Below are 25561 nucleotides of genomic sequence, written 5' to 3'. Positions count from 1 at the left end.
TAGCCCTTATTCCTCTGTAATCTATCATTTACTTCTCTGTCTCCTTTCATCTGTTAGATGTATCTCCCCAATATCCAGCACATACAGCAGCTGCTCAGTAAATCTATTCAGTGAATACTGAGTTCTCAAGGTAATACTTCAAATGTCTATTATTCAATAATCTTTTTTTCTCAGAACAGTAGTCTGTATTAGGAGATTCTCTCCTTAGGATCATTTTCAAATGAGCACAAGTGTAAGCCAGGTGCAGTGCCTCATGCCCATAATCCCAGCACTTTGGGAGGCTGAGGTGGGAGGATCACTTGAGCCCAGGAGGGAGCTTGAGACCAACCTGGACAACATACGGAGGCCCTGTCTCTACAAAAAAAAAAATTATTTTTTGAAAAATTAGCAGGTATGGTGGCATGTTCCTGTGGTCCCAGCTACTCAGGAGGCTGAGGTGGGAGGATTGCTTAAGCATGGGAGATTGAAGCTGCAGTGAGCTGTGATCACACAACCGCCCTCCACCCTTGGTGACTGAGATCCAGTGTAACAAAACAAAAAAACCAAAGTGTAAGTCTCCAGCTCTTTCTGCTGATAAGCTCTTCTAGGTGTGTGCCAGTACTCTGGGCTAAGGAATATAATCCTTCTCTAGGTAATGCAGGTGGGCCACAACCTCTGACCACTTGTTGAGAATCCCAGCTTTAGTCTTGTCAATTTACAAAGCATATTATACATATTAAGTCAAATACTCAATGCAGCCTTTGAACTCATCTTCTCCTGGCAACTATAGTAAGTATATTATGATACATCCTAAAGCAACTTAATGGGGCTACCAGATACAGCAGACAACAAAATACCCACTACACTTTACTACCCCTACCATCATAATATACTTGGTATCTGACCTTTGCTTCAGTTATATACACAAGCACAAAAGAGAAAAACTCTTAGATGACTGCCATCTTACAGCCAAGCATATTAACAATATATCCAATTACCGCCCACAATCTAGACCTCCAGTTATCACCAGCCTTTGGTACGGAATAAACCAAATGGCTCTAGAAAATCTGTTTCCATTCCTAAGAGGAAAATCTAGGGCAAGTACCCTTAGTTATCAGGAAAACACCTGAGATGTCATTACAAAGGGTTTGATTATGAGTAAGTACACAATGAAAATATAAGGAAAACTTCAGCATCAGCACAGTGTAAGCCTCAAGGCGGGAACATAAGCTAACATTTTCCTTTAAACCAACAGGTTATAAATATCTTGTGGTTCATTTTGAGGTTCTTTTTTGTAGGCCTTTAAACAGTTTATATTTAGGAATGTTAATAGCTACTTTCAAAGACATTATCAGAAACTACTGGTAAATAATTGGTATTTGGGCAAATTTTTCTCACCTGTGGATTATTGGCCTCTACTAACTTGCACTGCCGTAAAAACAATTTAAGATTCCCCCAATTCATGTAAGGCAATATCACCATGGGCTTTTCTCCTTCTTCTATGCACACATGAGTAATAGGAAGAAGATTTCTATAAAATAACAAAAAGTTGGGAGAAAGACAAAGGAATCCAAAATGTTAGGGGCTTATTTCTAATAAAAATAAAGATAATCTAAAACAAAACAAAATCCCCCAAATACTTAAAAACATGATTACCATTAAAAATGTAAAATTATAAGTGCTCTATATTTTAAACCAGACTTAAGTTTCCCCATATAGGCACATTCTTGGTAAGGAAAAGTCAAACTCAAAGTTGCTTCTCGTGGGCTGCATTTTCTGAAGGCACACTCTAACCACATTATATCTTTACTCCAAAGGGCAATTAATCAGAGACATCTAAAAAATGACTTGCCCATGAGTGTATTATGATAATAATATTCCACTCCATTATCACACACGGAAAAAAGAAAAAAAAAAGCCCAATCCAGACTGTGGTCAAGAATAGGATCATCATAAAGGTCTCTAAAAGGCTGAAGCTACTGCAAAACCAAAAAGTTCTTAGCTGGTCACACTGGATTTAGAATCCGATTTTTGAATCCTAGATTTACTAATTACTATGAGTGTGACCATCTGTCTCCTGGCTTTGTCTTCCATACTTATAACATAGGGACCCCACTAACCATAAAAAGTTACTATAATATGCAAAATGAAACAAACCAAGCATGTGGTGGACAATCTTCTTCCTATTTTAATTTCTATGCCATACATACATACATTTCATCCTATTATCTAATAACACCTCCTCCACTGACATCTGGAAATAACTGTTCGTTTTTCCCAAGGTTATGTAACTTTTTACATAATTATATCATTTTCCCCACTAAGTTAAAAATTGCTAGAAGACAAAAACTAAGGTAAACTCAATTTTTACACCCAACACTTTGTATTCTATGCTATATATAAAACAAACATTTAATAACAAATAACAGAAACAAGTAGCCTTAAAACATTCCTACTCCTTAACTTAGCAAATTTTGCTTCTAAGGATGTTTAATAAGGAAATACATTAAACATAAAAAAGCTAGTTAATGAAAAAGGATAGTTAATGTAATATTAGTAGTAAAGAGTACCAAACAGCTCAAATGTTCAAAAGTAATGCAAGAATAACAATATGAAAGTATCAGTAAAACCTTGTAAGTAAGATACAAAATTCATGTTAGCAAGGTAATTATTAAAATGGAGAAAAATAATAATAAAGGCCTGCACAGAAATATGCAGAGTTGAGTTGTCTTTGTGAGACTATAATTTCAACCTTGTTTCCTGTATTTCCTAAAAATTGTCTCAATTGAGCATGTATCACTTTTTAAACCCCAGTTATAAAACTGTGGCACAATCACCAGTGCACAAGTGGCAAAGCTATACACTCCCTTCATATTTGCAGGAGTTACTAATATAGAAAGCACTAATCCTGAGGAAGTGGGAAAATGAGGACTTAGAGATCAGCAAACCTGTAAGAAGCAACCTTTCTACAAGTGACAACAACTAGGAATTCTACTTTATATGCAAGGAAACCCATGCTGGGAGATAAAGTTTAGGTAACCTGCCAAGGACAAAGGCAAGTACATGGAGAAAAAAATCAGATCTTCATCCGATTCAACACCTTTTGCATTCCCTTGGACCACCAGACTTTCTCTCCCAGAGGAGCATGGGAGATCGCATGGGAGATTACAGAGCCTTCTTTCCACCAGCTCCCGTGAACACTAACATGACTACAGGTTCACACTTAGGATTAACTTGGGCATACTATGATTTCAGGGTAAAAACTGTTGCCCAATCTCTAACCCACCAAAGATTATTTGTTTCTTTTTTTGTGACTAAATTCATTTAGCAGAGTTAAATATTTTATCCATTAGGTTGGCTGGATGAGGTCAGATCTTTTATTCCACCACCACAAGATTAAAAATCCACTGGAGAGGTAACAAACTTCATGAAAATTTTTCAAAGTACAAATGGCTGCTTTTCATTCTGCCCATTTTGTAACAGAAAGGAGAATAAAGAGGAAAGTCCAGATCTCTAAGCAGAGTGAATGAAAGCAAGAGGAGGTGTTATAGAGAAGAAAGAAGGCAGAGGAAGGGTAGGTTCTCTGGGGCTTAACACAAGAACTGCCTCTAATTCTCAGTCTTGTTGAGGGCACTTACAGAGGGAGAGCTGTGAGGCATTTGGCATAAGAAGTGCTCACCATTGGGCATCCTTGGGCCAATGAAAGGGCCAAACTACAAGCAGAAATAGCTCAAGAGTACTTTGATATGAAGTACTTCCAGTGAAATTAAAGTAGGTTGATGTATTTTATTTATACAGCTATTTTAACTTATAATAAAATTATTTTTATAAAATCCAGTGGGAAAATGTGTGAAAAGAAATAATTTCAAAATGCTTTAAAAGACTTAACACTTGTACAATCCCTAACCATGAAATGTTAAAATATGAAGCAAACATGCTGTATTGTATACCACAGCCAGCTAAAAAGGTAAAATCTGAAAACAGGTGTCTTTTCCAGCGAATGTATTGAGTTTGCTTGATAATTTCTGTAATATGATCTCTGAAAATCATTTCATTTATATTCTTTCTGCCTAGCACAGTTCCAAGTGCAAAATGGGTACTGAATGCATTAGAATAAAAGAATGAACAAACAAATATATACATATAGCTATGAATAGTCTACAGATATCAGGGATCAAACTGAAATGTGTGCTAGGCCCTGGTCACCTTAAAAATTAGATGAACTGGCCAGGCATGGTGGCTCATGCCTGTAATCCCAGCACTTTGGGAGGCCAAGGCAGGCAGGTCACCTGAGGTTGGGAGTTCAAGACCAGCCTGACCAAAATGGAGAAACCCCGCCTCTACTAAAAATACAAAATTAGCCAGGCATGGTGGCACATGTTTGTAATCCCAGCTCCTCGGGAAGCCAAGGCAGGAGAATCACTTGAACCTGAACCTGGGAGGCAGGGGTTATGGTGAGCTGAGATCACACCATTGAACTCCAGCCTGGACAACAAGAGTGAAACTCCAACTCAAACAAACAAACAAAAAAAAAAAGAGATGAACTGCTACAGTGAATGGAAAGAATAATATACTTTCTACGTATTGACAATGTTTTGTTCATTGTAACTAGGAGTCCTGCTATCACCTCATAGAAGGAAGAACAATTAAGCATAATCAAACAACCTATCTTTACAAGACTTTCATCAAGCACTGAATGCCCAGTATCAAATAACCCCAATTTAGAATGTCCTGTCATTCCATTCCCTAAGGACCCCCTGAGACTGCTAATTCATCCTGGTGGGATGCTGCAAAACCTTACAACCTAAAACTGCATGAAACACAATGTTGCAAATGCTTCCTCAGAGCATTTTTCAGCCAAGGCATCTTTAGGGCTACAGCGGATATAAAACTGTTTCTTGGGAAAATCCTGGCTTTGTCTACATTTATCCCTGCTACTCACCTCTGTGCTGAAGTGATGCAAACCTTTCACTGCGGTAAGAATATTGGCTAGGTACCTAAGTAATAGGTTAACATTATATATTAGGATTAAACACCTTTGGCTCTTCTCCCTAGTCAGTGTAATAGACCATTAAGCACTTTCAACACTGCCATAAAGGACAATATTCCAACTGTTTCTTCCCCTTCTGCTACTAAGATTATCAACTTATAGCATTTCCTTCACCCTCGGTTGCCTAGAAGCTAAGAGCTGTTTTATGTTTAATCACAGTAAAAGTATTTGTTCCCCTTACTGCTGGCTCATTTGTTTTCTTTTCTACCACCACAATACCAAAAAACTCAGTTTCATTTTCATTACCATTGTATTGATCTCACTGTTGTTTCCTTCTTTTTAGGTCCTCAAATTCTTCTGAATATGAACCAAAATATAACCAAACTCAAAACTACGGCTCTGGGGAGTCACCTTAGTTTTCAACAAAACTCAAGGAACTGTCTAAAGTATACAGAAACTAAAGTATATTTTTTCAGAAACCCATAAACATCTTTCAACAGGGATGACCACAGTTCTATTTTTAAACATATGTGATCAAATTTTAGGTAGGCATACAAATTATGTTGCCTCTGTATAGTGCTTTAAAAAAAAGTTTGCTCTAATACTGATACTGTCACACATTATGATGTTATATTTAAGCTGCTTCTGGCTCTAAAAGGTAAAATTTTTTGTTATAGCTGTGTGAACAGGACAAATACCAAGCTTTTAAAAAAGTCTTCATACAGAACTGTAAGCATTTTTAAAAAGCCATACTATGCCATAATGATTGTATACCAGAAATTGATTAAATAAAATGTGGTACATCCATTCAATGGATTACTATGTAGCCTTTTTAAATGATGACATGGATTTACATTACAGACATCAAAAGTCAGATACATTGTTTTGTTAAATTAAGAAGCATGTTAACTTTGTCAAAGACAACAGTGGTATTATGATTACAAAGAAAAGTATCTTTTTTTTTTTTAATACATGCTGGACATGCACTAAAAGTATTGAGGTGTCTAATTTACTATAAAATATTTCTGCACACAAATATACAGATACATATATCCAGAGATATAAATCTCTAGATAAAGATGGATAATACATAAACAAACACAACACAGAAAATATGGCAAAATGTTAACTATCACTGCATCTAGAAGGTAGATTTATTCATGTTTATTATACTTTGAGGTCCTATATATTCAAAAATCTCACAACAAATATTTTTAACATACGTATACCAGCATCCTATTTTTTAAAGGGAAGTATGCATATAAATAAGTATAAACTGTTTCTGGAAAGATTAGCTAGATTAGCTATGATTATCCAGATGTGGGCTTACATACTACTCTTTGTTTTCTTTCTTGTGTTTGTAAGTGTTGTGCAATAAGAATGCATTTCACTTTTATATTCAGAAAAAAAAAATAAGTTATTCTACAAAGCTTGCAATTCAGAAGTCATCACAATGTTCTGCAAATAAAAATGTGGCATCAAGTGTTGCCATGCTCAACATTGAAATGCCGGTGGTTTCTCCTCTCACCTGTGATGAAGACCTCGCAGCTTACAACTTTCAGTGAGCATCATTGTCACCTGAATTTCAGAAGCTTGATCTATATAAAGAAAAGAAACTGTCTTGAATAATAATACTAAATATATATGGCATTAAAATTTTCTGCTATTAGTAAATAATTATCTTGAACTATAAGGTAGGAAAATTCTACTGCAGTCCCATTAAATAGGTCAACTTTCCCAGAAATTTTAACATCAAAATTAGAAATGCAATTAAGTTTCCATAAACAAAGCAGAAATGCAATAAATCTGTAACACATAAGGCATATATACTGCTTACTTCCTTTTTTACTATTTAAATAGCTCATATAAATCAATAAGGAAAAAATTTGAAAAAGAGGTGGAGGATATAAACACACAGTTTACTGAGAAAATAAAAAACAAATAACAAGATTACAAAACAACTTATAGCCTCAGTCCTAAGGAAAGAAATGCAAATTAAACCAGTAGATGCCATTTCCCCTGTCAAATTGAGACATAAAAATATCCACTACCTACTATTAAGAGTTTGGGCAAGAGTATGAGAAAACAGGCTCATCAATAGTACCTTGAGTAGATGGAGAAAGGAACATGTAACAAAATTTTTAAATGCAGATGCACCTTGCATCATCAATCCCACTGCTAAGAGTCTCTGTTACAGATATAGTCACAAAAGCTCATCTATGTATAATGTAACAAGAGCACTGTTCAATAATGGCAAAAAACTCAACCACTAAAGTACCCATTAACAGCGAACTCATTAAATTGACACACTGGAGTACTATCTGGCTACTTTAAGAAAATGAGACAGGTACTGATAGAGGAAGATCTCTAAAGTATATTAAATTTTAAAAACAAGATACAACTTGTATTTTCATATCTTAATATTTCTTACATATTAAGGAATTGTTTACATATGATGGCTGCTTTTCAAGATGAGAGAATTTACATTTCGTACCTTTCTGTTCTGTTTATACGTTCTAACCTAACAAACATTACAAGCATAAAGTGACTACAAAAGTTATGATTGGAGTTTACAGCGTATTCTGTTGCTTTCTTCTTTTTACTTCTCTGTGGTTAAAAACAAACAAAAAGAACTAATAATACATGAGTAAAAATTAGTTAACTTTCACATGATAACCAAAATTAGAATTAAGCCACTTTAGTTTTTTAGTTTCTGAACTCATGGTTTTTGGTCAAAAGTAGCAAAACAGAACTACAACAAACTTTTACGTCAATGTTTTCTGAAACAAAAACATAATGCAATTTACCAATATCTTTAAGTCTACACCTCCAAAGGAATTTTTAAGCCTTCAAATATTTGCACAAATCCACAAGGATTCCTCATCATATAAGGACCATAACCTTAACAGTATAAAGGAATTTCTCCATGGCTTGAAAAGAATATTTCTATTATAAAATTGAAAATTCAGCCAGGTGCAGTGGTTCACACCTGTAATAACACCACTTAGGGAGGCTGAAGCAGGAGGATCACTTAAAGCCAGGAGTTTCAGAGCAGCCTGAGCAACACAGTGGACTCTATCTCTACCAAAAAAAAAAGTTGTTTTTAATTAGCTGGGCATGGTGGTGTACACTAGTGGTCCCAGCCACTCAGGGGGCTGAGGCTGGAGGATTGCTTGAGCCAAGGAGGTCAAGGTTGCAGTGAGCCATGACTGCACCACTGCACTCCTGCCTGGGCAACAGAATAAGACCCTGCCTCTCAATGTAATAAAAATAAACAAATAAGAAGTGAGTTTGAATTTTAAAAAATAGTTTTTAAATGTTAAAACAAACGTAACAGTATATTCTTAAAAACACTTTCAAAGAAAACCATAACAAATTTTTACATCAGTAGTAAGAACAGTAATAATAATTTGTAAAGCTCAGGCTGGCAACATGGTAAAACCTCATCTCCACAAGACAGACAGACAGACAGACAGACAGACGGGTGTGGTGCCCAGCTACTTGGGAAGCTGAGGTTAAGTGGATTGCTTGAGCCAAGGAGGTTGAGGCTGCAGTGTGCTATGACTGCACCACTGCACTCCGGCCTGGGTGACAGCGTGAGACCCTGTCTATAAATAAATTAATTAAATAATAATTTATAAAGCTTCAGACCAATGTAATAAGATGAAGAAAGATATGTAAAAGACTGGCAAAGCCAAGATTCATATTGTAGACTCACCTAGGAAAATGATGAACCAACAATAAAACCCAGTCCACTGAATTCAGATACTATGATTGTCACATTCGGTCCTTAAATGTGGAACTATCAAAGCTGAGAAATCTCAAAAGTCATTTATTTCCACATCTACCCATTGGAATCTCATTCCTGCTTCACTTCCATTACTTGCTACTTAGTGTCCCCTTTCCAAGTGACTTTTCTTAGTTAAGACTTTTGTAGGAATGTAAAATGGGTAGACAAAAAGCCAAGGATCTAAAACATTTGGTACTTCTTTGGAAAAGATGCTTCATATCAATGTCTGCGAGAATAAACTCTAAGTGTCTAAAAACTGCTTAAAACTTGGGATTTTTAAATAAATGGCAGAATGTGACTTTACAGTATTCCTCTTTCTATAACCTAAATAACTTCTAATGAAATTATGGGCAGGACTACTGGGGGCTAGTAGGATCTTTTCAGGACTGAAAGCTAGTAATAGTTGGAAGTCCTCGCCCAGTTAAAAAGACTTTACCATTCCCTGAACTGGTAAGGAGATCCAAGTACAACAAATGGTAATTTCAGGATGTGTCATTTTGTACATACTTTTTTCAAGTTTTTAATTTTGATAAGCATGTTCTATTAAAACAAAGGACACTTGAACTGAATGATGATCTAAGAATACTCAATTAAAGATAAAATAACTTTATCCAGTTAGTAAGAAAAACTCATTTTGCTGGATTCCTTTCCCAGTCTCATCCTAGTCTTTTAATTTTACATAATAAAAGGTCTATCTTCAAGATGTACACATGTGAAAGGGATACTATTAAATATATTCTAAAAGTTACAAGAATGCACAAAATGATTTTTAAAAACAAACGCTTACTTACAAAACTATAAAAATGTAGTAGCTATAATAAAGAAAATAAGAGCTTAATACCAATAACCCCAAACTGATCCGTTTATTTTATGGAATTCAATTCCACTACATTTACTGTGCAAGATTTGGGTTGCCAATTTCAATCTCTGGAAATTCATACTGGAATATCTATGAAGTCTCTCTATAAAATTATGAATAGTTTTAAAAGGCAAACTCCAATTTTCTGCTTATGCCTAAAGGCAAAGGTCAGTGCTTTCTAAAAACACTTTTTTTTTTTTTTTTTTGTATTTTATGCTACACTTCTAATTGTGCGACATGTAACAAAGTATATAGATTTGTGAAAGACCTTGGTCAGCTCTATGTGGCTACAACTAAAACCATGAAATCAGCATTCCAAAATAATCAATCTCAGAGACAGTCATGTGGTGCGCTTACTCTAACAAATTTGAGGCAAGTATCCTGGTCAATGCACAAAGTATCCGTCTGTCCCCCATGTGGGCTCACTGTGCTTTCTCTTATTTCCACACAGCTCAGAGAGAATATAATTACAGTGGTAGAGCACAGAAACAAACAGTGACTACTAGTCAAGCATATACAGAAAGAAAAGTTTTATCTCGTGAAACAGTCCAAGTATCATCACTGTGTTTTCTTATCACTATTATTTCCTTTTATCCCTTCCTCCAACCCTAAATCAACCCAATTTTGTTTGAAAACCTCCTTCCTTAATTCAGAACAAGTCAATATTAGCCCAGTTCCACACAGTCTATAGAATACTTACAAACCCTAGAAGAAATATTTGAATTAAGGAGTTTCCTTTAAAAAAAATAAGAAAAGAGTAACAAAAGACCATTGTTGAATAACCTTATGGTTCAAATTTTACATTTACAAAAAGTAATATAGAAACTCTCCTTCAAAACTAGTTAGAAAACCTACTGGGACCTAACTTATACTTGATCTTGGCCAAAAGGATAAGAAGGGATGGACCTAACGTAAATATTACCCTTTAAAAGTGTTTTTGTGGCTTGCAAGGGGTGAATGAATAAAATAAATATAGAATGATATAGTAAGTTAAACCATTTGTTTAGAAAAGATTAAAGAGGTGTGTGAGTATAGATGTAGTATTTGTAGCAGCCTTAAACAAGCAATTCTGCTCAATTAAAAGCAATTCCAAAGATTTTTTGTTAGATTGGCAGAACTAAACTTTTTACAAACAATAAACAGAAACCCTTCATACTTTCTATGTATTCCGTTAAGTAAATTTAGAAACAGTTCTTATAAATTAACTTCATAAACTGTGTAAAATTTTATTGCTTTCTATTCATAAAATTGAATTTAATTTTCCCTTCAGTTTCTGAAGGGAAAGTGCTAAATTTGTTTTTCTGAAATTATTACCTTGTCTTCTCAATTTATATCAGACCTGGCAGACATTAAGTATCCTACAAATTATCACATTTTTCTTTCTCTTTAAATGAGCAAATAAGACTTATTATTATCATTTAAAAAAATTAAGACAGGATCTTGCTCTGTTACCCAGGCTGGAGTGCAGTGGCATGATCAGGGGTCACTGCAGCCTTGAACTCCTGGGCTCAAGTAATCCTCCTGCCTCAGCCTCCTAAATAGCTGAGTCTACAGGCACATGCTACCACACCCAGCTAATTTTTTTTTTTTTTTTTTTGTAGAGACAGAGGTCTGGCTATATTGCCCAGGGTGATCTTGAACTTCTGGGTTCAAGCAATCCTCCTGTCTTAGCCTCCCAAAGCTTTAGAATTACAATTGTGAGCCACTCCATCCAGCCCTTAATTCAGAATTATTTAAGCTTTTACAAATATCCGTTGTAAATGATTAAAATTCTAATATTTTTTAAAGTCTTGCTAATCTACCAGTAACAGGAAATAAGCCATATGCCTGCATAAATAACACTATAGTATCTCAATAGAGAATCTTTAATTAAATAACTTATATAGATCAATAAATTAAAAAGTAGGTGTCACATTTCAAACGCTGGCCCAAAAGAAGAATATGTGAAAACAGGTGTTCTGTTCATGACAATATAAATCAATGCTATCTTTTAGAGAACAATCTAACAGTATCTATTAAATTTTTTTTTTTAAAGACAGAGTCTCACTGTCGCCAAGGCTGGTGTGCAGTGGCATGATCTTGGCTCACTGCAAGCTCCGCCTCCCAGGCGCAATTCTTGCGCCTCAGCCTTCCAAGTAGCTGGATTACAGGCGCGAGGCACCACACCTGGCTAATTTTTGTATTTTTAGCAGAGATGGGGTTTTACCATGCTGGCCCGGCTGGTCTCGAATTCCTGAACTCAGGTGATCTGTCCACCCTGGCCTCCCAAAGTGCTGGGATTATAAAAGTGAGCCACTGCACCTGGCCTTTATTAAAATTTTAAATGTACGCACCCTTAGGCCAGCAATTCCAACTATGGCTATATGTGTAAAAGTATACCAACATTAGATATAGTAACAACGAAATCAAGTGGATGCAGTTTGACATGCAATTAAATGAGTAATATCTAACAAATGTCTCATGTCTTAATTTAGCAGACTTCCATTTTTCTATACCTCATGAGAAGAACCCAAATTTCCCAAAAAATTAGGCTCATACAAGCTAAATTTTTTTGAAAGCTAATAACATGGACTGATTTAAAAAGTGTGGCACACACTGGAAAACTGAGACAGAATTTTGCTGGCAAGAGCCACCTAAGACAGAAGAGCATCATGGAAATACTACGGAAAAAAACTCCTACCTTTAACTGTTTTGACAAATGCTTGTTTTTCTTTATTTGGATCTTTTTCATCTATTAAAATCCCATGGAAAATACGTCCAAAAGTACCTAAAAGGAAAAGTAATAATTAATGAGATCATATGATAACCTTCATAAAATTACAGTACAAAACTTTCTGGTACAATATAAAACAAAAATAACAAGGGCATATGTGATCAACAACATTACTCTAGCCCTACAGTAAAAAGACCCAAATCTTTGGTTTTTTTGTAACTGTTACACATCTTAACTTGCTTTTAGAAACACTGTATCTAAACTAAGTATATGAAAATTTTTCTGAATTATACTAAATAAACTAATGATGTAGCCAGGAGCACTGGAGCTCAGTAATGATGTATCCACAATGGCATTTATGAGTTTCTAGGCTTAGCCTCAGAGCAATGACAAAAAGACAAAAATGAACTTTCCTCTCTGCTGCAGAGCTTTAAAAAGCAGCTTCAAGGGAAGGCCAAGGGGTACAGGGTTTGGATCTAGACAGTCCTGGGTTCCGATCCTTCTACCACTCACTCCTCAGAAGGTCTCAGACAAGCCAATTAGACTTCAGTGCACTAGTAAAATGTGTTCCTAAAATCCATCCAGATTTTATTAGTTATTTTGTAATTGCCCATAAAAAGCTCCCAAACAAGATGATCATTGAAAATGAATCTCATTTTACTCTTTCTCACTAGAAAATTGTTTACTTTCCTTCTTTCCCAATTTAAAAGATAAGCCTGCAAATAGTTTAATTTTGCTGCAGATAGCAAGCATACAAATAGGCTTGCTCTATGCCTTTCACTCTATGAGGTGGAGTTGTTGGTACCCATCTATCAGGTCTCACTGTGTCCTAGAGAGAGAGGAACTTTTATGCTCGAGGCAGAAAAGGCTTTGGATAATCTTTATTTAAGACATTTTGCTTGAAGCTGAGTGAGTATCTTCAAACACTTGAGTCAATACATAGAGCTACAAACCCTGACCTGTCTTCCTCACAAAGGTTTTCCCTTCTCTCTCCACCCAAGTTCACCCTGACTGAGCATCTTAACTCTCTGGCATTGTGGCACTGCAAAATCTTGTCTCCTCTTCCCAGTACCTAGTGCCATTTAAAAACATTACTCCCAAACATAGATTTACATACGCTTAAAAACAATGGATGTAAGGAACATATACAAAAATATATATGTACACATTAGTTTACCACAATGTTAAAGCAATTCATATTCCTACCAGCAATGTAAAACGGCATGGGTTTCCCCATATCTGTCAACCTAGAAATTATCTTTTTACTTTTTCACAATCTAATGTAAAAAAAAAAAAATAGCATGTAACTGTTGTTTTATTTGCATTTATCAGATTTCCAGTGAACCTGACCTGATTAAACGTTAATCAGCCACCATATTTTCTTTTCTGAAATCAAAAGAATTTTAAAATAAACTACTATGGGCCTGAAAAGACCAAAAAGGAAAAACCCTACCTGGTTCAGAATTCCTTCTTCTCAAATCATACCACTACGATAGACTGCCTATTCTATCCCACTCAGAGACCAAAAGAAACTGCAAATATAATATTATTAATTGATCTCCTTTTTTTTTATTACTCTTTAGGAAATGGTACCTGGTCTACTTACTCTCTTCAGATTGCAAACAGATCTGCAAACCAGTTATGCTTAGAAAACAGACAACTATAACAAGTGGCAATCATGCATTGAAAAACATACCAGAAAATATGCTTCCATTAATTACCATATGCTATTGGGGACAGTTTAAGTCCCTGACTTAGCTGTGATTCACGTAAGTGCGTCCCAACCACCAAAGGAGGACTCAGGTATCCAAAGCATTCCAAATTCAATTATGGTGGGGGTAAAATGTAACCTATTTAACAAGATGAAGAGCTCAGTGCAGTATTTTATTATTAATTTCTGTCCTCTTCTTTCAGCATCTCCCTTATCAACACCCTCAAACTCAAAAAAGGAAAGCAAGGCCCAGTGAGAGGGGAAGGGAAGAGTAGTAACACCTGGAAAACACTATTATGTGTTAGTTTATTTACTGTACCTAATTTCATCTAGTCTTTATAACTAGTCTAAGAGCTGACAACGCAGTCCAAATTTATAGAAGAGGAAACTGGAGATTGAGAACATCATATGATTTCTCCAAAGTCACACAGAGAATAAAATGTGGGATTAGAACTTAGGACCAAAACCATAGCCTATGTCTATTCCTTCTGCTACAATCCCCATGCTATCTGACACAGAGGAAACAACTTAGAATATTTCAAAGACACCTGCCAGATAGTGATCATTTTAAATAAAAACTAAACAGAGAATATACGTTAAACATAACAAACACTAATATACATGCCTTAATATACTTGAAAATCAAGAACTGCACCAAAGTTGTACAAGGCACATTAAAGTATAATGAGAAAATAGAAATCATTTTTATAAAAGAAAAATCGTACACTGCTTCCTATCCTTATCTTAGACACAAAATGAGATGAAACTTCTTAAATTTCTGAAAAAAGTGTTTATAGTGGTAACAATAAATCATACTTAAAAACTGACTTTGAGATAATAAATACCTTCTTGGAGTACATCTTTTAGAGTTACCCTCTCCCTGGATATTGCTATATCCTTCACCTTGGCTTTGGCCTCCAAAAGAGTGACACTTCTCAAGTCGTTCTTCTCTATCCGCAAGGTAGGATAACCTGAGGAGCCAACAAAGCCAAACCAAGCAATATAAATACCCTTATTATGGTACTGGGGTCAGCTAGTTCAGTTAGAACTTCAGGACGCAAGTCACAGGATCATGAGTGCAGGAATCATAAAAGGAAACAGGCATATATATATAAACTAGGAGAGTTGTTTGAAGGCCACACTAAATGTTAAAGAAATGTCTTCTCACCCACCACAATACTACTCCAAAATGTTAAAATTCTGAGCTGCAACAAGAAATCCTAAAAATAGTATTACCATGACCACCACTTCAATTGCCTTTTAGCCAAATGAAACAAGCTTTGACCAGTGGAATTTCATTTAATCTCTCTTATGGACAGTTTTTCTCTCAAAAGATTTTCTGATATAGTCTCATAACAAACCAACTTTTCAAAAAGATTTTTTCAAAGATCTCTTCATTTGAAAAGTTGGGTTTTTTTTTTCCCAAACATCTCTTCATTTGAAAAGTTTTGTTTGAACAAACAAAAAGTTTCTAACAAAAGTTATTTTGTTTGAAAAAGATTTTCTTTTTCAAACCTTTTTCAAACAAAATACATAATTTAATTATTCTGGTATTACCACGTCCTAGTAAAACCACTGTGAGATTCAAATTTATTAAGTTCCCTTAATTCCCATTCATTCTTAATACAATGACAGCAAAAACAGAATTTACAGCCAAAAATTAGTTTTCACTTCAAGAAAAAAAATGTTAGAATAAAAGGAAAATCTGGTGTTAGCAAGTAGAAGTTGGAATGGCATCTCTAGTGATTTATTAGCTTTAGCAGATATTGGGGAGAAACCCCCCCCCAAAATTAGTGGGCTTACGCAATGATTATCAATGGTTACAAGGAGAGCCACATGAAAGGTTTTGGGCAACTTTACAATAGATGCAGGCTGACAACACCTAAAACAACTGATCGGCAGCAATTTGACTATGATATGTCTAGGTGTGTGAGTACACGTGAATGTTTATGTTTAACTCTACCTGGAGTTCTATCAGCTGCTTGGATCTGTGGTCTGTTGTGTTCTGTTATCTTAGAAAATTCTTGGCTACTATGCCTTCAAATATTTTTTCTTCCTCTTTTTCTATTTATGAACAAATACATTTCTATTGACCTTTAAAACAAGTGTTTGTTTTTAGCACATATAGGTAAGTAAATTATCTAGCTCCTTAAGGTAATGGGCACAATTACAAACAAGTAAATTTCTTATTGATGGCAACTACAATTTTTAAAAGACAAATAAATGTATTTCCTTTGACTTTTCTTAGAAAATGTTTTAGCATACATAACAACAATTATCTACCTCTTTGAGGTCACGTGTAACAATTAAGAATCCATTCTAATAAGCAAAGATTGCTATCTAAACATTAAAAGCAATGATGTGCCTCTTCTGAGTAGTTTAAACTACTTTCACATTGATCATATTTCCTAAAAAGCATATATTTATTTCTTCAATAGAGGGAATGGTAGCTGCTATTATTTCGCTTAAATTTCATTTACTCTAGAATGCCTTCTCCCCTCCTTTTTTCTTGCCACTATCTTATTGAAGAAACTGAGTCGGCTACCCTGGAAAATGTTTGGCATCTACTTCTTCCAGTAGTATTTCCTATAAACTGTAAGTCAGGTCTAGGACCTTGATTAGATCCAGGTTAACTTGTAGGGGGTGCAATAGGGAGACACAAGAATACTTCATGAATGGTACATCACATCCTTGGGTACGAAATACCTAGGTCCCCTACTTTTAGTAATGCTGGGTTCATCAGTGGATTCAGGTAGTGAAAGCCTGATCCCTCAATGGCAAAGTTTCCCATTTTCCTTTTAATCATTGATGATCTTTTTCTGAATCAACTATTTTATCAAGAGTTGCACATGTGATTTTCTAATTATATCATTCCTTCCACATTTGTTAGCTGAGAATCATCTGTAAAGAAATATTTCCGCTCAACCACCAGCACCATCTGGTTACCCTGAAATAGTTCATGTAGCCAGTTGGTAGAGTAAGGTATTCACTGGAGCCTCAGTCACCTCTCATAATGAACAATTTTGTTAAATAAGGAATTATTACAAATTTGTGGAATTTTACACATTTTAATTCATTATAGTCATTATTCATTTTGATGATCAAATGGTCCCAACTTTAGCTAACGAGAGCTCTTCAAGTCATAGCTACTTCCTTGATCTGACTTAGCAACATGTCCCAGGTTTATCTTGTTCACTTCCTGACCCAGACTTGGAATCAGCCATTTCTCCAAAAAATCCTGGTTTTTTTTTTTTTTTTCATGACAGGTACTGAAAAACCACAATAGGGCACTGGGTACGGGAAAGATATTCTTAATCTTATTTTACTAAGGAATAAATGCCAGTCCAAAAAAGGAAATCAGATCTGACATTCTAAATTCTCCAGTGGTACTTAACTTCCTACTGTGACTGAAAAACAATGAAAGTCTTTACCATGGCCCATAAGACCATCAAACAATTCCTTATAATCTAAAGTCTCTAGGAAATCTCCCCAAAGCAACACCAATTCTAGCAATTAAACTTAAATTTCATTTTCAATACCTCGATTTTAGAATGTTTCATTCAATGTTCTAGAAAGCAAAAGTTGAAGAGCATACCTCATTTTGCATACTTTAGATACTATTTACACAACATGTCCCACAAGTACACTAACCATTCCAGGACCACTGGCAAACAGCATAGACAACTTTAGTAAACTGGCTTTAGAATTAAATTAACTCTTACTGGTGATAGGAGTTGCATTGTTGGGTGTGTCAGCTCTCAGATACTGAGTCGTCTGGGTGGATGGCTGAGACAGCCCTTGAGAACTACTGCTGGCACTAATGCTGCAAACAATTTTTGAAAGAAATATTTAACAAGTCAGTTTCAATGAGAAATTTCCTCTTTCCATACATACAAAATGCACACGGCCATTATAACCAGCCTAAAATCCTGATGGAGATCATAATAATCATAATATTCCATACTGAAATTTTAATCTAACTCATAATATAGAGCTCTATTTTTTCTTTCATTTCTATCTCCAAAATCACTAAGCAAGTTCATCTTATCAAAATTATTGAGAAATGCAGGTACTAGTGCTCAGACACATCAGAGAATTGTCCTAAACCTCACACAAATATATGTTAGGGAACATATGGATCATCTCTCAAAAAAAGAGCTCATGCCATTCAATTAGATTGCTTTTTAGAAAAGAAGAAGAAAGACGGGCCTCTTTCAATGATGGCCCAATATCAAATGGCCTACAGGTAAGGGAGGAGCAAACCAAATGTGCCAACATGCTCAAAACTTAGAAAAAGAGTATTGGCTGGGTGTGGTGGATCACACCTGGATTCCCAGCACTTGGGAGGCCCAGGTGGGCAGATCACCAGAAGTCAGGAGTTTGACACCAGTCTGGCTTACGTGGCAAAACCCCATCTCTACTAAAAATACAAAATTAGCCAGGTATGGTGGCTCATGCCTGCAGTCCCAGTTACTCAAGAGGCTGTGGTAGCAGAATCGCTTGAATCTGGGAGGCAGAGGTTGCAGTGAGTCAAGATCATGGCACTGCACTCCAGCCTGGGCAGAGTGAGACTCTGCCTCAGGAAAAAAAAAAAAAAAAAAAAAGGAGTATCAGGAATATCAAATTTGGTTCAAGTGTGTTTAATCACGATACATTTGCTGCTTCTGCTTTCCCAATCCCTCCTTTTTATGGAACTTCTGGGAAATCTCTAGTACTTGAAACATTACACCGTATTTTTTAAATAATATAGGAGACTCAAAAGATGATAGGTTCAAATAATTGTAAACCTTGTGTTCAAGATTACTATAAATGAATGCTGCTCAAACATGTAGTTTGTCTTTTCAGTGGGGAGAAATCTTGTCTCTTGGGCACATTTCAGTCTCACTGTCTTAGTTCTTATAATTTTGCAGCAGTGGAGACGTGAAACATAGAAATTTAGCATGAAGAGTGAAATCAGATGGCAGGATAGGTCCTTCAATGCCTCTTTTAGCTACACAAACAACACTGCCCAATCAGTCTCCAACTTTCCTTAATATGCAAAATATTTTAACTGACCACTCTCCACGTAATAGTTCTGTATTTTCAAAAACTGGTCATTTTTTAAAATACATAATAAAGCTAGGTGTAATGTCAAGCCTGCACCTATCTACAGCTAATAACTACAGCTGTTTGGAAAGCTGAGGTAGGCAAATCACTTGAGCCCAGGAGTTTAAGGTCAACCTGGGCAACACAGTGAAACCCTGTCTCTGAAACAAAACATACATACACATACACACACACACACACACACACACACACACACACACACACACACACAATGACAAAGGGCTGCTATGTAATCTCTAACATTTATGTATGAATGTGTATTTTATTAATTTCAAGAGCCCATACACACATCTGAAAAATATAAATATATAACATCCAGGGAATGAGGACTGTAAGTCCTCATGTAGCCTTTCTATGGCTAACAATACAACATACTATTATCTGCTATTATAATCAAAACACTTGTAGAAAGTCATAGCAAAAATTAAGATAGGAATGTCCTGCAATAAACATTTGAAGAGTACATACAGTACGCAAGTCATTCTGCTCAGCACAACCATGGATCTCAAGATACATGTTTGCCTAATGAAATGGCCCCCAGCATGCCTTCCCCGAAGGCATCCATCATTTTAGATTATCTATTAGACTGGTGCAAAAGTAATTGCAAATTGTGGTTTTTACCATTGCTTTTAATGCAATTAAAACTGCAATTACTGCACCAACCTAATACTACTTCTTGTGATGCTGCAGTTAGCCCTGTTTCCCAGCAACTCTGTGAAGATACTTTGCAACTCAAAGAGAAAACGGTAAAGATTCATTAGGCTATCATCTGGTCAGAGTGCTGGAAGAGCTTCAGAGGCTTGATGTGATTCCAGAATTGATCTAAAGGAGTTTATATGCAGTGGGTATAGGTCAATACAGAAAAAGACAAAGAGCATAAACCTTGAAGTCAGAACTGCCAGTACCATCGATTACTAGCTGTATGGCCTAGGACAAATTATTTAATCCTCTGGAACCTCAAACTCCCTGTGGACAGAATGTGCATAATACTATCCTCTGATAAGACTGCTAAAACAATTACCTGAAAAATAAATAAGAACAGCATTTAGAATAATGCCTTAAATTATTATTACTAATTTATAGTATACTACCATACTTATATTAATTATGTGAATATTATGCATCCTCAGTCCTTAGAACAAAAAGAACATGGCTCTGTTTTACAGCTGAGTACCACTCAAGGATCAGACAGATAACAAATAACAAGGATCAGACAGATAACAAAGTTGTTAGAAGTCCAGAATTCAAAAATGGGGAAGGAAGAGAAGCATTACCATCCTCAAAAGGGAACGAAATATAGGAAATAAATGGGATTGAGATAATCTACCTCACGGGATTTTTGTGAGGCTGAAATAGCATGAGATATGTGAAAATACTACTTAAATATTATCTGCAGCCAACTTCACTAAGTGCACAGACCCATTTCTCTCCACTAACTGAACAGTAGGTGGCACTCTCGTGCTACTTCAGAATTTGTGAAAAGCCTGTAGGCACACAAAGGTGTTACAGGGACACCTATGTCCATTTTTCATTCCCTCAACAGATATTAAGTGGGTCCCTAAAATAAGCAAAGCACTATGCTAAGTGGTCAGAACAAATTTTTTTTCTGGAATCTAAGACTTACTGTTATGGAAGAAACAAGACCTACCCCTGGCATCCATTGAAGTCAACATCTACACAGCTATATCACAAGAGGTAGAAAATGAGATTAAAATGTATATTTACTAGCACTTAACAGTTTATAACCAGTCTAAATAAATTATCTCATTTTATTTTCAAAAGCAAGTAAAATTATATATGGAGATATTACCCTGTTTAAGAATGAAGTCAGAACTTTGGCAAAGATCATAATTTTCTTTCAAAACACTTACTACAATTTGTATTTTCTATTTTTCTCTGTAACTCCACTTCATCTATTCACTCCACAAATATTTATTAAGTATCTACTACAGGTCAGGTACTGTGCTGGTGCTAGAGACAGAGCAGTGAATGCAATAGACAAAGATTATGACCCCTACATTCCAGCAGGGATTTTTGTTTAATGTCTGTCCCACCCAAACAGACTATAAACTCAACAAAGGCAGAACAAGTGCCTGTTTATTCACCTCTCTTTCCCCAACACTTAAGCCAGTGCCTGGCACAGTAAGCCCCAAGTGGGCCAAAGTGAGTGCTCAATTAACACTGAGTCAATCAATGAACAGAAAACCACACTTCCCTTGAACAGAAAACAAATCAGACAGAATGGTCGTTTTTGACACAAACTGTTGATAGACATTGAAAAAAGCAAAGAATGATTAGTGTATAACAAAATGGTTTTTTGCCTCCCTGTATTAATTCTTCATTCAACAAATAGTTACTGAGTATCTTACTATGTGTCAGACACTGTTAGGCATTAGATATAGAATCAAAGATAAACAAAGGGCAACTTTGTCACCAGTAATGGTAAGGGTGGTGGGATTAAGGGAAATGAAGTGAAACATGAAGATGCTGCCAAATAACAAGTGCAAGCACCCCACAGAAGAGGAATAAACTTTCCCATAGTCACAACCCAACAGGGAAAGACTACAGTACAGGCACACTGCAGACCAACCCCTCTGCAGGACTTCAGGGTGAATGTGAAGAGAAGCTCTGCCTATCCAGGACAGACTCACCTGGCATAACACAGAGACCGAAAAGACCAATCTGCAGTGTTAGCAGAGGGAAAGCCACACACAAGCTCCAACTGCCCTGGTATGAGCACATCTCAGGCAGTGTTAATTCTCTGCCTCTAAGGAGATCTGTTTATAACAAGCAGTGGCTCCTGAGTGCCTGGAATGGAAGAACACTATCATCCCTTTCTAAGGAATTCCACGGAGCCATGGCCTCCATCAAACCTCACCAGACTGCCTGAGGATTAAAGGAGTTAATGAATGTAAAGCACAGGAAGAGGGTCCGGCACACAGCAAGTACTTTACACAATGACAGTGAATTATTAACACATAGCTACTACAATACTGAGTCCCTCCTGCTCTGCCCTGCTCCTAGAAGAGCAATCCTGAAAAAGTTATTTAATCTCCTCAAGCCTATTTCTAGGTGGCTGTGAGTGTGAAGATAATACATGTAAAGTACCTGGTACAGTACTGGTAAATAGAAAATAATAAATGGTAATCCCAGTGGCCCCTATGCAGAGAGAGAAGCAGCATATGTCTCTTAATTGCTGTTGGATAACTGGATGGGGGCTTTCTGGTCATCACTGTTAGCTTGCCTGGCAGGTAATAAATAATTGTTAATAGGATAGGAAAGGGCTGAAGAACTTTATCCCTCACTACTAGCGTACTGCAACATCATTAAAAACTTCATAAAAGTGGCATTTACTATATGTAGGGCTGTGTTTTAAGAGCTTACAGTATTATTTCATTAAAACCTCACAACATACCTACGAGGTATGTATTTCTGCTTTACGGAGAAGAACTGAGGCACACACAGGCTATATAACTTACTCCATGTAGCTCATAAAACTAGTAAACAGAACAGCCAGGCTTCAGAGATGGATTGGCTCTAGAGTCCATGCTCTTGACCACTAGGCTATGCTCTTGAAAACAAGTGATAATGGAAGCTAGTTTTACTCAGGTAATGTCTGGAAATCTTTGCCTGAAAACTACAGAGAACTGGAAAACCAATTCATGGATGGTAACTAATTATTTCAGCAGGCAGAGGTAGATGCCCCTTGGAATCTGAAAGTTCTTGCATAATTGTGGCCTATGTGGGTTCACAGCCCTAGCACACAAGCATTCAAGGAAAACACAACTCTCTGGGTTATCAAGACTGATGTACAAATGACATGCTCTTCAGTCACCTCTCTACCTGTATCCTCTCTCAAAGTCCTATCAAAATGTTCCTTCAACTGCTTCCAAATGCCATTTCTTGCTCTGTAAAATCTAAACCTAACTTCAACACCACCATGTACACAAAACATATTCTGAAACACATCATATACATCATATTTGTACTTCCTTTCTCATTCATATCCCTTTTATCTTCTTTCTCCACACAGAAAAGGAAAATAAAACAGTGGGGACAAAGAGTACTTAGGGGCAGATACTAAATCCAACTAGTTCCCTTCCCCTTCGTATTCCTATGCACAAATATGCTTACCAGCTATGTTAAGACCAATTAAGACTAGTGACTCACCAATGAGTAAGACACACTGCTCCCTGTCGTTTTCTTCCCTTTAGAATGTAAGCTTTTTCCATTCTAAAGGTAAGAAAACTACACAAAAAATTATAGAAGAAAAAGCACAATAACTGCTACCAGAGAGAGAGAGACAGAGACAAAGAGAAATGGGTGTTTGGGAGGCACAGAAAAGACTTCATGAAAGAGACAGCAATGGAACTGGAATGTGAAGAATGGACAAAGTTTGGACAAGTGGAAAATGCATGGAGGCCTGTGGGAAGAAGAAAGCATGGAAAAATCCTGAAGGGATTTTTGTACAGGGCAAAAGTGAGAAATGGATAATCATTTGACTGCAGCACAAGTAAAGATACAGTAAGAGGAGGAGAAAAGATTCAAAGAGTATGGATGATATATCTCCACATAAAGGAGGGCTTTCAAAGAGGTTACAAAGCTGGGGGATGTCTTCAGTCAGCAACTGGGAGTCACTGAGAAATAAGAAGTTTGTGTTATGAAAACAAACCTATCATTCCATCTGTACCTCTCACCCTAACTTGACTATAATGTCCTCCCGGTCATCTGACTCACTGAGGCTGGACAAGCACCTTTGCGTATTCCCACACTTTACTATACATATCACAGTCATCAAATTACATACTTTTATAATTACAGGTTAATGTAAAAGATTAAAATCTTGAAACTATATAGTATATCATTATTTCCTTCTATTCCCAGCACTTAGCATAGTATCTAACCCAGTATATCTCAAACTGGCTGTACATTAGAATCATCCAGGAAGCTTTATGAAAAAATACTGATGCCCAAATACTACCAAAAATCACTTCCATCGAAATCTCTGGAAGGTGGACCCAAATACTAGTATGTTTTAAAAGCTTCTCCTTGACTCTAATGTGTAATCAGGTTAAGAACCAATGGTTTAAATCAGAGCAGGTGTTCAATAAATGTTTACTGGATGGATGGAGGGAGGGAGAATGATGAAGGGAAGAACCAGAAAGAAGAAACAGGGCCATTTTGAAAAGGCAATGGTCTGAAGTAGAGTCATTTCAAAGGGGATAGAAAAAACATACTTGTTCTCCACTTCTTCCCCAACAACTAAAAAACTAATTTCTGACTTCATAAATTTTTTAAGAATAAAAATAAAATCAGAGAAACACAGAGACAGCGATTAGGTGATCTTATTTTTCCTTTGGCTGGGGCTTGGTCATCCTCCCTCCCTCCACTGTACCACTGCACATCTGTGTGTATGGACTCCCACACATATACAAATAACTGCTTTCATTTTCTTTTCTTTCTCAAAATATATACAATACCTGTCATCCAGTTCAATCCTTTTCATACTATGAAGGTGCAAAACAGCTAATATTATTGCTACGAGAAATATTACTGCACAACAAACCCCTACACTAATGTAAAACACACGCGTAGAAGTGGTTGGAGCTGCATGTACGGGATCATCTGAAATAAAAACAAAAAGCACATTTAGCTTTTTAAACATGTATGACTGCTTTGTGACCCAATATACACAAATAAGTATCCTGTTCTTTGCCCATTCTTTGGTAAGATCAGTTATCAGAAGCATGTTGGTTTAAATTCACATAATTTTTTTTGATGTTTTTGCTGTAGGTTTAAAAAAATATTTTGGGCCAGGCGTGGTGGCTCACACCTGTAATTCCAGCACTTTGGGAAGCCAAGGCAGGCAGATCACTTAAGGTCAGGAGTTTGAGACCAGCCTGGCCAATATGGTGAAACCCTATCTCTCCTAAAAATACGAAAATTAGCTGGGCATGGTGGTGCGCATGTGTAGACCCAACTACTAAGGAGACTGAGGCACAAGAATTGCTTGCACCTGGGTGTCAGAGGTCACAGTGAGCCAAGATTGCACCATTGCACTCCAGCCTGGGCGAAAAATAAGACTCTGTCTCAAAAATAATAAGTAAATATTTAAAGTAAGAGAGACAAAAAGAAAGCCCTCAGCAACAGGGAAAATAACCCGCTGACATAGACACAAGCCCCCACACACACACACAGAGAGAGAGAGAGAGAGAGAGAGAGAGAGAGAGAGAGAGAGAGAGGCAAACTGAGAAGAAACATGCAGAAACAAAGACACAGATGACATGAGCAGAGTGGAAGATGCAAACAGAAGTAGAATTGGTGTGGCTAGAGATTTATGCAAGATTTGATCACGAGTACTCACATCCTAACTCTACTGAACAAAACTTGAGGCATTTGGGGTTTATCCTAAA

The 25561-nt window shown here is 36.4% G+C and overlaps 1 protein-coding gene across 2 annotated transcripts in view; it reads right to left on the bottom strand.

Annotated features, from left to right (window-relative positions):
• Positions 1–25561, bottom strand: part of RYK (receptor like tyrosine kinase) — an 87788-nt gene that overhangs the window by 16873 nt on the left and 45354 nt on the right. The window contains exons 6-11 of one of the 2 annotated variants that reach the window (XM_032266105.1): positions 24629–24773; positions 17765–17865; positions 14888–15013; positions 12299–12385; positions 6498–6567; positions 1378–1510 (exon numbers count right to left, since the gene is read on the bottom strand). In XM_032266105.1, the coding sequence (XP_032121996.1) occupies positions 1378–1510; positions 6498–6567; positions 12299–12385; positions 14888–15013; positions 17765–17865; positions 24629–24773 (662 nt within the window). Of the gene's footprint in view, positions 1–1377; positions 1511–6497; positions 6568–12298; positions 12386–14887; positions 15023–17764; positions 17866–24628; positions 24774–25561 lie in introns of both variants that reach the window. The other variant, XM_032266097.1, reaches the window with a different exon arrangement.

Source organism: Sapajus apella, unplaced genomic scaffold, assembly GCF_009761245.1.
Source record: "Sapajus apella isolate SASKATOON/1434 unplaced genomic scaffold, GSC_monkey_1.0 scaffold4, whole genome shotgun sequence".
Classification (NCBI taxonomy): domain Eukaryota; kingdom Metazoa; phylum Chordata; class Mammalia; order Primates; family Cebidae; genus Sapajus; species Sapajus apella.
Note: the sequence above shows the minus strand (reverse complement) of the source record. Positions and strands in the feature narration are given on the sequence as shown.